Genomic DNA, 15,052 nt, shown 5'->3' on the forward strand with positions numbered 1-15,052 from the left:
GATTAAGAATTCCTTAGTCTTATAACTTTGTACCTATGTGGTTACAAGGTGGGGTCCTGTGTCTCATTTCTCCATAGCACTGCACTGCAATTTCCTAACTATTTTACCCTGGGCTAATGTAGGTTGCATGATTAGTTCTAACTCTTGGTCCTGGCTGCATGTGGTCCCCATGGCTGGGAGACCTGTCAGCAAAGGGGCCTCCCAGCTGTGGGAGCCTGTTTCTCTGCAATGCAGGGGGAGCCCAGGGTCAGGCTCCTCCACCAGCAATAAGGCATGATTGGTTCTAATGCACAGCAGGTGCCACGATTGCGTGGCTCACATACTAGATCCAATTAACAACTTTACCTGCATGTAGAGGGGGCCTGGGATATCTAGAATTTTAACAAAGAGAAAAAGTTAGGATTTTTTTGCCTGTTTACTTATCACAAAACAAGAAAGACTAACATTTCATGGTCTTGTTCTCATTGCAATGAATCCTTTTCCATCTTTAACAAATAATTGACTTGTCAGTTACATATTTGTGCTTACGGTATTTAGAACAAAGCATATCTATCTGCCTTACCTTGAAGTATCAAATAGATGAGTAACTGAAACAATCAACAAAAATAACATTCACTTTCTAACTTAGTGATTCTCAGCCAGAATCGTGGGGTACCTGGGGGGCATGTCATCTTTTGAAGGGTGCTGCAAGGAGATGGGCAGGTGTAAGAGATAAGTATAGGCGCAGGCTTGGGATCTACCTAGCTGCTGCCCTGCCCCCACTGCCCAGTCCCTCTGCAAGGAAGTGAGCACTGAAATAAATTAGCTTTTGAAATGGGGTGCTGCTCTATTCACAAAAGTTATGGAGAGATGTCTTGAGACAAATGAGAGGTATCTCATCTAAAAAAGGCTGACAACCACTGTGCTATATATGGTGAAGTTTAGTTTTCAAAGAGAATTAGATATTTCCCACTCTTTAAAACAAATGTAACTTACCAGTTTCATCAATAGCAAAGGAATTTTTTCCATGTATATCCTCCTCAGCAAAGCACACAGACCTTTAGTTCATGTGTAATCTCCTCTCCTTCCCTAGGGTTCACACCATTGAATAATCTCAGGCAATCCATTTAAAATTCTTTCCATATGTACAGGCACAACTTGAGGTAAAAACCTGGGCTTGCACATGGGCATTGTACTATTTGTATTTACTAATTTTCATATCTCGTTTCCAATAGCATTAACACGCTTCCTGCCCTTGTTCATTTATTACACCAGCCTGTTCTGCTCTGTCCTAAATTAGATTGTAAACTTTGTGGTCTCTGGCTTAAGAGGTGCCATTAAAGCTCCCTAACTCATGCTAGCTAGAAGGAATGATAAGGGTACTGTATCCCACTGATGCTACTCATGGGGAATCAAGCACTCATTCCAAAATCTCTACTTTTTGTTACTGAGACTTACTAGGCAGGAGAATGATTTCCCCAGTAAAGTTAAAGAGGGTTAGACCAAATTGTACTTCTGTGTACTCGTACTGAGAAAGGTGTCATTCCACACAGGATGTTGGAGTGGATGACCAGGGAGTTTTCCCCACTAACTCCTTGTGAGAGAAGGCATCAGCCACACTGCCATTGTTTGCCTAATTTAAACCAATGAAAATGTGTTTGCTGACCTATACCTTGCATATGGGCTTAAGCTTCTATTCCACCCAGGAGAGCACACAAACACCAGCAGGCTCTCCCTATATTTGAAGAATGGTGTTTGTGCCCAAAAACTTGTAAAGAATAATTTTTCCAAATATTTAGTTGGTCTAATAAAAGACATCACACTTACCCGAAAAATCTTGTTTTCTTTCCATGGCTTTTAAACTGTTCTAGCTAAAGTCACATTTTTTCTTTCAGGTTTCTTGCCACATAATCCTTTTACCATATATATCTTAGAGTCTCTCCGGTTCACCTTCAAGGCTTTCTATAATTTGGTGCCTGCCGACCCCTCAACCCTCATCTCTCTCTGTGATGCATTCCTCCTGTCTGCTGCTTTCATTTGCCTCACTGATTTCTGACTTCATTCCTGTCTCAATGACATTACCTAATGGAGCAGTTTCCAATCAATAAACTTGTTGGCATAAGAACAAATGGGTATAAACGAGCCATGAATAAATTTAGGCTAGAATTAGAAGAAAGCATCTAAACATGAAGCCAGTGAGATTCTGGAACAACCTGCTAATAGGAGTAATCAAGCAGAAACTCCACCTGCTAATTTTAAGATGAAGCTTTAGCAATTTATGAAATGTGCTAGAGGATGTTATTGCCTAAGAGAGCAGAGGACTGGGCTCAGTGATCAAGAAGACCCTTTCCGGTCCTATGTTCCATTCAGTCCTTCAGAAAATCACTGGTCCCAGGCAATCAGTTAGCATGGGGAAATGTAAGGGCATTGTTACACCTTACCATGAGTCACACAAATGTTGATGCACGTTAGTGCTAGCTTGAATTTGGAGCAGTCACTCATCAGGCCGATGGGGGCCTGGAAGACTGAAAAGGAAGAATCCTGCCCACCCCCATTTCATGCTTCCCCCTTGCAGGGGTCCCCTTGTTTGCTGCTGCTCCTCTCAGAGCTAAGCCCACCAGAAAACAGCAGTAGTGTCTGGGCATGCAAGTTGACTCTTCCCTGCCTGCTCCCTTGGGACAGACAGCATAGGTAGCCACAAATAACTAAGGTAGGGGCAGTGAGCAGTGCTAGAAAGATGGGCAGTGGGTCCAATCTGGGCCAGCAAAGGAGAGGAGGCAGGTGGGGTGTTTCCATTAAGGTGTATCCTACAATGGCTACAAGAGCTGGGTAACAGATCGGAGATAATCCTGCCCTGGAGTAACATAACTTTGAGCTGCCTCACAAGTGCTCAAAACCAGTTTCAGGTGTTAATGTGTGCAGCCGCCCTACATTATTGTGTAACAAGGCCCTAATTTACTTAACTCCAATAGTTCAGGCAAAAATGTCTAGGCAGACCTGCTCTAGCCTTCCTATTTTCAGGAGAGAGAGTTGGGAGAAAAGATGGTGGTGTTGCCTTGTATGTCAACAACACATACACTTGTTCACTGTTTCAAAAGAAAGAAGATGGCAAAGCAGAATGTATTTGGGTGAAGATGAAAGGTGAAAGATGTGGCATCAATACATTGATAGGGATTTATTATAAGCCACTAGTTAGGAAGAGGAGGTGGATGAGGCGCTATTCAAGCAGGTGGCAAATCTGTTCAAAAAGCTATAGGATGGTACTGCTGGAAGACTTCAGTTTTTTGGATATCTACTGGAAGAACAATGCAGCCAAACATAAAATGTCATGTTGGTTCTAACTTGTGTGGAAGACAACTTTCTACTCCAGACAGTGGAGAATACAACTAGGGGATCATCTATCCTGACTCTTCTCCTGACAAACACGGAAGAACTGGTGGAGCCTGTGAAGGTGATGGACAACTTGGGAGGAAATGATCGTGATATAATTGAATTCCAGAACCTGAGTCAGGGAAAGCATGAGGTCAGCAAATTTAGGATATTAGATTTCAAAAAGGTGGATTTCATATGATTTCGTGGGAGGACAGATTGAAAGATAAAGGCTCCCAGAAGGGCTGGGAGCTTCTAAGAGGCACAGTATTGGATTCCTAACAAGAAAGTATTGTGACACAATAGAAGCACAGGAATAATGGTAAGAGACGATTGTGGCTGCACAAGGAGCTTCTAAATTGCTTAATATTCAAAAGGAAAGCCTACAAGGAATGGAAGACATCGCCAAGGAAACACAGGTCACCAAGGAAACGAACAAAGAAAGAGTCGTAACCTGCAGGGATAAAATCAGGAAGGCAAAGATAAAGTATGAGTTGCACCTGGCAAAGGAAGTTAAGGACAACAAGAAGAGGTGCTGTAAGTGTGTTGGCCAGAAAAGAAGGACAAAAGAAGTTTTGCGTCCTTTGTTAACAAGACAGGGGAAACTCCTAACCAAAGATGCAAAGAAGGCAGAGCTACTCAATAGCTATTTTGCCTCAGTCTTAAAAAAAATTAAGCAGCAACCATACCCCATAGGGATTACCTGGATAAGGACGGGGACAACCTGAGTGAGAAGATAATGAGAGAGACTGTCAGAGAACTTTTGTTGGGTCTGAATAAATTTGAGTCAGCAGGGCCAGATGAGCTTTATTCCAGCGTACTGAAGAAACTGGCAAAGGGGATCTTGGTGCCCTTGACAATGATCTTCGTGAAGTTGTAGGAGACCGGTCAACATAGTGCCCCTCCTTAAAAAAAGCAAAAAGGAGGGCCCAGGAACTACAAACCGGTTAGCTTCACTTCAATACTTGGGAAGTTACTGGAGCATATCCTATGGAAGGCTATTTGCAAGCAACTGAAGGAGGAAAGGCTGATTGGAGGCAGCCAACCTGGATTTACAAAAAATCATGTCAAACAAACTTGATTTCCTTCTTTGACAAAGTAACTACTTGGGAAGGGAATGCTGTGGATATAGTGTATCTGGAGTTCAGTGAAGCTTTTGACAAGGTCTGCATGACCTTTTCATTAACAAAAATGAGAGAAACATGGGCCAGACAAAACTACTACAAAGTGGATAGATAACTGGCTCAATAGCTGCAAGCAAATGGTAATTATTAATAGGTCCATGTCAGAATGGCAGAAGGTTTCAAGTGCAGTCGCAGAGGGGTCTGGTCTGGGCCAAGTGTTGTTCAAAGTGTTTATCAATGATTTGGATGGTGGCATAAAAAGCGTCTTGAGCAAGTTTGCAGATGATATGCAACTGGGAAGTGCTGCAAACACACTGGAGGATGGAAGTGCAATTCAGAAGGGTCAACATATTGGAAAGGTGGGCTAGAGCTAACATGATGAAGTTCAATGTAGACAAATGCCAGGTGCTACACTTCAGAGGGAATAATGAAAAACACAAATATAAAATGGGTGACACCTTGCTGGATGGCAGCACAATGGAAAAGGACTTGGGAGTTTTGGCAGATCACTGACTCAGTATGAGTATACAGTGTGATATAGCTGCACAAAAGGACAATGCAGTTTAGGGATGCATCAAGAGAAGCATTAGGTGCAAGACATGGGAGGTGATAATGCCTCTTTACTTGGCATTGGTTAACTCTCATCTAGAGTATTGTGTACAGTTTTGGACTCCACATTTTAAAAAGGATTTGGAGAAGTTAGAGAGGGCTCGGAGGTGGGCAAAGATGATTAAGGGCTTGGAAAGAAAGTCATATGAGGCGAGACTTCAGCTTGCAGAAAAAGCACTTAAGAGTGCATGGTAACAGTCTTCAAATACTTGAAGGGCTGCCATAAAGAAGAGGGAAAGATCCTTTTCTCTCTTGCTACAGAGAGGAGAAGGCTGCAAACCAATGGCTTGAAGTTGCAGCAAAATAAGTTTAGGTTGGCTATCCAGAAAAACTTCTTCACTGTTAGAATGAGGCAGTGGAATAGACTGCATAGAAAATATACGGACTCTCCATCATTAGAGGTATTCAAGAACCAGTTAGAGAGCCAGTGGTTGGGGATGATCTGGGTGTAGCTATGCCTGTGTTCTACTGTGGTAATTTCTGATGCTCCTGGACTTCTCTGGTTGTTCTCCCCCTTCTCCCTCTGCCTTTCCCCTGCTTTTCTGCAACATAACATGGGATTTTTAAGCCTTTCTCAGAGGCACTGGGTGTTAGCTACAGTGAAGGCTGAGGACTTTGACTAAGGTGTGCCAATGCTCCTGCTGGGACCAAAGCCAGAGGTTCCTGGCCAAGGCATCTGGAGGTTCTTGGCTAGGGGGTCTTGCCCCTCTGCTCAGGGTCAGACTGACTGCCATATTTGGGGTAAGGAAGGAATTTTACCCCATGGTCAGATTGTTATGGACTGTGGGTTTTCCCCTTACTCTTTGGGGGAGGGGCGGGGGGCATGGCCCTTTACCCTGGATCTCTTAAGCATATATTGACAATATTTCATAAAAGCAGAACATTGGCTGTTGTTGTTCCCCTGGTTTACCTGTGCAGGTTAAGGTGTTAGGTCTGTGTTGTGTCAGGGTTGATGGTAATTTTATGTTGAGTTTAGATTATGGTTTGTATAGGAAGGTTTGGATACGGATGATCCTACCTGAGGCAGGGGGTTGGACTAGGTGACCTCTATAGGTCTCTTCCGGCCCTGCTTCTTTATGTTTTTATGGTATCTGGTGCACCTGTAATATATATTAACATGAATAAGCATTTGGGAAATATCATGTTATCAAACTGGACCTACAATATGGATTTACTAATCCTATGCACTATAGTACTTAAAGGACTAAAGAAGTCTGATTGCATCAATCAAATGTTAATATTTAAACCTTACCAAAATAACTCAAACAACTATAGAACTTTCACAACTCAAACTCTCTTGATAGCCTCCTATAAGTTGCCTTTGCCAGTGGAGGGCTGCAATTAATAGGAAACATTATACCAAGTCTGCAGTGTCATCCCAATAATATCAGGATATGAAGAAGACTGAAACAAGAAGGGGATGAGACATAGGTGGGAGGGGAATGACCCAAGGGCCACAGCTGCGGCCTTTTGTTGTGTTCACCACAAGGAAAGCCCCTTCCTCCAGGAACCTTGCTATCTTCACAATACAAACAGAGGTAGATAGGAGGGTTTCCCTGCCCTGCCTGACACAATGACCAATTTGGGTCTGGTCCAACCTGGCCCCTCCTTATCCGTCATGGGAATCAGTGTTATCACTGCAATCATAGCTTCTGAGCCTGCTTCCATCCCCTCATGGATCTACATCAGACTCACTGAGGTGCTGGGCTACTGGTATTGTCCTGGCAGACTGCCCTCGGCCCTCGGGCCATATGCTGTGCATGCCTGAGACTGATTATAATTAAAATAAATGAATGCGTTCTTTACAAAAACCAAGAACTTAAAACTGGGAAAATATTCAGTGTAGCTACACTTTCCTCTCTAGGGGGTTGTATACCTATTTTATATTTCCACCCTTCCTCTACCTACCCCTTATGAATATACAATACTGTATTTTATTTTATTTTTGTAGTTTTTCTCTAAGGAAACACTCCCAGATGACCCTGAAACTTCAATAGTTGTGCCTTTTATTGAATCTAGTTTTCTAACATGACTTTTGTGGGTCTACTCTTTCTGACAAGCTAGGACACAGAAGGACTAATTTGTGCTCATGTCATCGCATTCATTTGAATTTAATCTGGAATACCCAGGAAGGAAAGAATTCGGTACATTTTATTCTTTGCATTACCTTCAACTATAGAATAATCTTCATAATCTACTCCCATCTCTCTCTCTTTCTCTTGTATGGCATCAGATATCAACTTCCAAATCTATGAGCCGCTATGTGGTATAATCTCTCAGTGTGTAGATTCCATCTACCCCATCTGGGAATTTTTAAAATTGCAGCTTTTGATTAAGTGCTGTGCTGTTGGTTGGACACTGCATTCACACAGGAGCTGTCCAAGATGTTCATGTTATGAAGGGCATTTGAAACCCCCGTATCCAAATCTCAGTCTGTTCAGCTTGACCCTCGCTTCTCCATCAAGGTCATACCCAATGGGGGACTCATTTGGTATCTATATTAAATGCTGTAGGAATAGAACTGACCTTTCCCAGTGGTCGGCCCACTCCATAACTGACCTTAGGTTTGGTTCAGTATCCCCACGCTCTTTCAGGAGCTTGTGGACTTATGTACAAATGGTTTACAGCTTTTGAGCCTCTTAAGCCTCTGTCTGTCTGGGCCTTCAGTTAACAGTTGATGCAGTGGGTGATTTTTGTCATATCTTGCCTCTATTGCCAGTAATGATGTTAGGGTTTCTCTTCTTATATCATTAGTCTAATGCCAGAGAGTACAGGGAGTACATCTGTGTGTGTGAGTAGGTTGTGCACCTTGAGTCTCAGTGCACTATAAAGTGCAGTGTCAAGGGTGACAAATTCTGGAGCATACGAAAGCACAATATTTTGCTGAGGCATATACCATTGCAAGTGTGGTGGTTCTGAGCATTTTGAAGTTGGTACCCCATGTCATACTGGCTAAACATCTTAAGGCAACTACCTGTGCAAAGACTTTACTGTTGACTTTTTGAATTTGATGCTTATAGGTGAGTGAATGGCTTAATTCTAGGTAGGCTTGGGGTATACTCATGAGGAAGGATATGATCACCTACTCTGATACATTCAGCATGCTCTTGGCTTGATCATTGTCCAGGTGGAAGAGTGATGATGCTGATTTAGCAATGCCTAACTTAAAGTGCCACTCGTGGAGATAGTTAGTGATGAGTTCCATGTCAGTACCCAGTGTCTTTTCCAGCTCTGTCATGCCTATTGGTTACTATGGTGACATTGCCAGTGTACATGTATCACTTAGATGTTATATGTGGGAAGCCTGAGGTATTCTGGTGCTGCTGCTCTTCACTGAAAAGTACTGGTGTTAGCACTGATTTTTCTAAGCTCAATGTCTATTAAAGTTTAATGGTTAAGTACATTATGAATAAAATATTCTCAAATTCTCCTAGGTTTTCAAGTAACACCATAAGTTGCATGAAATGCATCTTTAATTTGTCAGCTAATATACATTTGTTATTAAAAAGTAGAAGAGGATTACTATATCAGCCAATGATCATAACTACTTATCTCTAGCTGTTTTATTCAAAATTATTTTATATAGGAGCTTATTCAACCTACAAGAAATTGGTTTGTGGCAAAATTCAGCCAACATAATAAACACTTTATTATACTTAATTAAGAAAATAACATGTCTCTTCACCCTTATTTTTTTCCATGATGGAAAAGAATAGTAAATCTGGTGTGCAACACGTGTTATGATAAAATGATGACAAAATAATAAGAATTCCACATTCGCAGCAAATTGAGAAATAATTAGATACAAAGAAGAAAAACATTTCTTATGACTTTTAACTTAATCCCCAAACTCTACTGAAATGTAATGAAGCATCAGGACATGCCTTTATATAACTGCATATATACCTGAATAGTTGAATGACTGTGTAAATGTATCTGAAAAATAAAACCTTCATCTTTCTCTTTTGACAATTTAGACAAAAATTCAAAATAATTGGCTATACCATTAAAAATTACACTATGCAGCTAAAGGTTGGTTACAAGAGTCTTTATTTTGCAAACTATACATAAACAGTAAAAAAGAAAATGCATTATACTTTTTAATATTACATAAGATAAACATTAAATTTAGTATTTAATATGTAGAAATCAAATGCAAATAATAAACTGATTTTCCTTTCAATTAACTGCAGATGAAAATCAGGGAAATCAGTGATCAACTGTTGAAATTATACAACCTGCAGTATGTTACACAGGTTGTTTCAATTTTATTGTGGGTGGAAAGCCATAGGTCGATATGCACGGAGGTGATGGAGTTCTGAAATGTCTACACGATTAATTAACATGCTAACATAAATACAGTGATTAAAGTAATTTTCTCTACAGTCAAATCTTAAATGCTACGCTACACAATAATCATAATCTAGTCCACATGGTAATTACATAACAATAGGAAAAAAAATAAAATAACCCATTTTCTTCATTCCAGCAGCAATACCTATACTGGTATTATTTTGGTAACTGGGTGTGCTTAGCTATTGCCTAACGTCCTATATCGGTATGCATGCTAAAACCTTTCTATTTCTATTTTGCAAGGCACCTTACAATACTTTCTCTAAAGTTCTGCACTAACAACAGAAAAAGACATGAATTAAAGAAAAAGATGAAAAACTATTTCCTGAAATAGGAAAATAAAATTATAGTTAGGGGTTACTTAAATTATCTTGAGTCAAGTGCTGTCACTCTCAAGTACAATGTAATATAAATCAAGTGTATTTGAAAAGTTTTCCTATTTAAAATATTTTATGCAACTCTGGTTAAGAAAGAGACAAACAAAAGAGGGTGAAATAATGCTGCTGCTTGAGTAAACAGTAAAGTCTATATAGAGTTCGATGTCAAAAGAAAAATTAAAAAAAGGACAACAAAACTTCAGACTTGCAGAATCAATTCTTGCCTGTGTTTACGGCTTTTAAAAGACATTCCTTCATAAACTTAGCCATTTCCTGATCAAAAACATAACTACAATGCAAACAGAAAGAAGGAACTTACATTATTTTCTCTTACAGTCACATTTTCTCCACACCTTTGGTTAATTAAAGGTTGGTGAGATGCTACTTGTGCATTGAAGTTTCTACTGCAGTAAATGATTGGTCCAGGTCATGTTCAATTTGAAAGACCACATGGCCTAAGTAACTGCTAAAGTTAATGAAACTTTAACATACATTAGAGCACAAAGTCCCAAACAATGGTAAATATTCCTTATGGAAGTTTTTAAAAGTTTGGTTGTCCTTATGATGTTCTGCATGTTTATTTTCTAGTAGCACATCACAATTATTTCTTCAGTCTAGACTTCCAATGTGTTTTCTTCTGCTCAAAGGCATAAAAAACCTCAAAAGCACATAATATAATGATTCTTATTTAAACAAAGTCTATGACTCCAGCTGTAATATTTGAAATAATCATACAAAATATACATATTTTTAAATCCTTTTCATCTTGCAGAGCAAAGGAATTTTCTATGAGATGTCACCTTGTGATTTTTAGAAAGGTACAATTTGTTGACCTCTAAAATCATCAAATGTATCCATCATGATCATCATCATCCACATCATCATCCCCTTCATCCTCATCATCATCTTCAATTTCATCTTCATCATTCATCACATCGTCTTCATCATCTTCATCATCTGTCCATTCATGGAAATCACCACTGGCAAAATCACCTGAGGTCTCTAAATCAATAGCTAAAAAAGTACAATAGTTACCTGATACTACAGGAACTCGGGGATCTATGGATTCATGTCAATCAATTGTTTAAAATGAACAGTAAAGTATAAGGTAAAAAAAAAAATGAATAAAGGCTCAATATTTTTCTGCTGTCTATAAAAGGAAATATGTTTTCCCATAACATATTTAGAGTATGGAACTTACTGCCACAGGAGGTCATTCAGGCCACAAATTTATTAACGTTAAAAAAGATAGGAAATGTATATAGGTATGAAGGGTATCTAGACTTCTAATCAGTGATGATAAAATTTGGAAGGAGGACTAAATACCAGTTTCAGGGCCTAAACAAATCTGTAGTAGAAATCAGAATGTTTAATGTGAGAGGCAGATTATCCAATTTCTGCCTACTGCAGGGTTCTTCCACTTCACTCTGAAGTACCTGCTGTGGGCCAGTTTCAGAGAGTGGACAGTGGACAACATGGACTTGGTGTCTGAAGCAGTAGGATATGTTCTAGCTATGTTTTATTTACCTTTTCTATTAAGCCATGTATCTGTGTCAGTGAGTCTTTTTAGTTTTATGTAGCAAGAATTTATTTTTCTATTTAATCTTTAAATAGTGATACATGATTATATGACAAGGCCATGATTTACATGATTATATGACAAGGTCCACTTAGTCGGTGCTTTGAGTGGATTTAGAGAAATCATCTGATTTGATGAAGAACTTATTTGTATCTGGAGTGGGTCCTGAGAAGCTTCTTGTAATCAATAAGTAGCAGAAAACATATCTATTGTAGCAGCACGAGACTTGTGGGAATTTCAGAGTCAGTAAGTCCCTTGTAGGTTCCCAAAATACTTTATTAAAAAACAGTGTTACTGGCACCCTTGAATTCTGGTGGCAGGTTTGGGATGCTTGGAGCAGTAAAGGTACAGGGATTAAGGGGGATTAGGAAGTGATATACATGGAGACTTCTTTTTAAGTACTTCAGAAATTTATACCAAGTTCCTGATAACTAGGCTTTAATTAAACGGTTGTCAAATTGAGTTCAACAGTATGCTGAGTATACAACCTGATTTAATCTAGATGCTAGATATAGTGCTCTGACTACTAGGATTACTGAACTAAGGTGGGTGGGTCCACCACCTATTCTCTAAGTGATACTTGAACATTTTAGAAGTGAATTTGGATTTGGCACTAAAAAGTAAGGTCACTGATTTCAGAGGAAATAGGAAACCTATTCTAACAAACAGGAAGAATTTTACAACTTACCACATTCAGCAGCACCAGTTGTTCTGGATCCTGTTACCTCATTACCATATCTGTCAACACACCAGCACTGCCCTGTACTTCCATGGCACTGACTTGGTTTGTAGTACCCATCTTCATCACATAATGGGATGTAATAGGTATCTGTACAAGATAAACCAATGCTCTATATTATGCTAGATGCTAAATGCAAAAACTCCCCCTCCCTGGTTTATTTACATTCTGTTATTAAGCTCAGCTATGAAGGGTCTTACATGCAAACTCTTTGTTCATACCCTAGAGATGAAGGGAAGATACCAAATATAATGAGGCTATCTTTGCCTGACCTTAAGGATGACCATTCCCACTCTCTATGTTCTTTAAAGTTCCTTACTGATTGTCTGAGGGCCTTTTTCCATGTTAAGTTTAGGTGACTTCTGGACCTCTTAACCCCTGGACTGGCTGCACATGAACACCTTTTTCAGTAGCTTGAAGAACTTGTTATTTGTCTTATAGTTACACCCTTCCAGGGCAGAATTATTTCCAATCTGCCTAATTTTGTTCCTATTCTATCATCATGTGACCCCTTCCCACAGCTATTCCATTAAAGTTGAAGTCCTCCAGTATCCTAGAATGCAGTGGCCCCTCCTGACTCAGGGTGAGCAGGGATGCCAAGGTGCAGCAGGGATGCCAAGATGAGCAGGGATGCCAAGGTGCAGCAGGGCCAGGCATGGCACCTTACCCCCAGGGACGTCTGGCAGAGCAAGCACCGCAGACCCCAAGTACCCAGTGGCTGCAGTGCCTCCTGCCGCTTCCTGGACCAGCTCTGCTCCCTGTGTGGGTGGTGTGGGTGGTGGGCATGACCTGAGCTCCAGAGAAGAAAGGATCAGGCCTCTCGGAGCTCAGAGTGAGTGAGTGCCCTGCGTCCCTCTGGTCTCAGTGCAACTGAAATGGTGGTGGGCTTGTTCTTTGCCTGGTGGGAGCAGTGAGTTATTTCTGTTCTTAGTCCTGCCCCTGCTCACCAAGCCTCTCATGGCAAGTCACAGCTGTACAGATAAAGGACAGTCAGAACAGGTTTTTTACCTTACCATGTGACTGCTCCACTAAGCCAAACAACACTAAGCTGATTAACATTTGTTCATCTTACAGAGTAAGATCGAAGAAGGCCCTGAGATCTAATCCTTGCTGTACTTTAGTTGGGAAAGAGGACTTTCTGAAGGTCACAATTAAGTACCTGATTGCTACATCCATGCTTGATGTAAAGGGGAAAGGACAGCTCAGATGCCTAAATGTGACATTCAACAAGTGAAGTGCAACAAAAGTTTAAAAATCTCCTGAATAATTAGGACCAGGTTTTGTGGAGTAGCAGGCATATCCATTCCTCTCAAATAGGAAAAGGCTCATCAGTCTTTATTTATTTATTTAGTCATTCCTTTATTCATTCTGGTATTTTTCAGTTTATTCAGGGACCTATCCATTTTTTATTACCATATTTGAGAATGTGACAATAATGAAGCCCTAATGAATGGCCGTTAGAGGAAAGAGCTGTTGACAGAAAGATGAAGAGGCTGGTGAGATCAAGGCATGCATCTCCATCTCATTTAGCTCCAAGTCTCACCTATACTGATGCATGGGTGCTTTTTATATTACATAGTCTAGACATCTATTTAAAACTAAAATGTATTGAAGCTAAGGTAAAAGCAAAAGTCCATACTGAATGTCAGTATTCATTTTATTAAACTCTATGATAGAGACACCTTTCAAAGTGAAGATTCACTAATGGAATTATGTTGGTTCTAAAGAAAGATAGTGGAAGGCATTTTAACATGCCAGAGGACCTGAGACTTCCAAGATTCCCTCAAAGACTTTCTTTTATTGATACAAAATAGATAATTTATCATATTCTCCTGCAATTGTGTTGACTCCGAAGTGATTTGAGTAAAAGACAGGAAAAAATATATTTGGCTTCATAAAACAATCAAAAATACATGCATGGAAGCAGGAAAACAACCATATGTCAGGGACCATATCTGTAAAGGAAAAAGGGACACTTAGTTTTTGGAGCAGACACTCTCTTTAAAGAATAAATGTGGAAGCATCTGTTTTGCAACAAGCGTAGCTTTTTTCTTCTTTTTTTTCCTATTAGTTATCTGCCTATTAAAAAGCAAGTTTCTTTTCAAGCTGTGTCCTCCTCTTGCAGTCAGATTGTGTTCTAAATAATCCTAAATAATGTCAGTCACAATTTAGATTAAATCTTGTCCACACAGAAATAATGACAGTTTGGCTTCAGGGGACCAGAATTTCACTCCCTATTTAGGCATGTGCCGGAGCATAGTGGAAGAGTCGTTAAGGCAGTTGGGTGCCCATACATGTGCTACAAAGCATTCTAATTAGAATGCGTTGGAGTAGACTCAATTTATTGAGTCTACTCCATATTCTAATTCAAGCACTCTAGCATCATCACAGTGTCATGTCTATAAGCAGTCACAGGTTTAGAAAAGGCCACTGAGGTGCTTTTAATTAAGGCTCATTGAATGAGCTTTAGTTGAAGCAGGGGTAGGGCAACTATTTTGGCTGGAGGGCCGCTTAATGAGTTTTGGTGAGCTGTTGAGGGCCACAAGGGTAGCCCCACCCCTTGGTTACCATCTTGGGACCAGAAGTCCTGGCCCTAACTTTTGACCTTTGCCACTGGAAGTCCCTTCCCCTGCCCCAGAAGTACTCCTTCAGTGCCATCTTGGAACCGGAAAAAAAATCATATACTAAAAATAAGTCAAACATCTACTACTACATATTTTAATTTTATTTAAAAAAATAATGTTGTCCTGATTTATGTGTGTTTGAGTAGTGTATATAGAGGCGATTGCATAATAGCTCAAAATAAAGTGTTACTTTTGTATATTGTGTGGGAGAAGGGGAGGTGTATGTGGAGGGGTGTGTGGGGTATGGGTATGGTGGCAGGATGGGGTGTGTTGGTAGGTATGTGTATGGGGTGTGGCAG

At 40.1% G+C, this 15,052-nt stretch overlaps 1 protein-coding gene across 3 annotated transcripts in view; it reads right to left on the bottom strand.

The window, feature by feature from the left end:
* Positions 1-9,114: 9,114 nt before the first annotated feature.
* The window catches only part of SPOCK3 (SPARC/osteonectin, cwcv and kazal like domains proteoglycan 3), a 703,183-nt gene continuing 697,245 nt past the window's right edge, over positions 9,115-15,052 (bottom strand). For all 3 annotated transcript variants that reach the window (XM_019521753.1, XM_019521752.1, XM_019521754.1), the window contains 2 exons: positions 12,079-12,219; positions 9,115-10,825 (listed from right to left, as the gene is read on the bottom strand). In XM_019521753.1, the coding sequence (XP_019377298.1) occupies positions 10,656-10,825; positions 12,079-12,219 (311 nt within the window). In that variant the 3' untranslated portion in view covers positions 9,115-10,655. The remainder of the gene's footprint in view (positions 10,826-12,078; positions 12,220-15,052) is intronic.

Source organism: Gavialis gangeticus, unplaced genomic scaffold (genome assembly GCF_001723915.1).
Source record: "Gavialis gangeticus isolate Ggan-Ray unplaced genomic scaffold, GavGan_comp1, whole genome shotgun sequence".
Classification (NCBI taxonomy): Eukaryota; Metazoa; Chordata; order Crocodylia; family Gavialidae; genus Gavialis; species Gavialis gangeticus.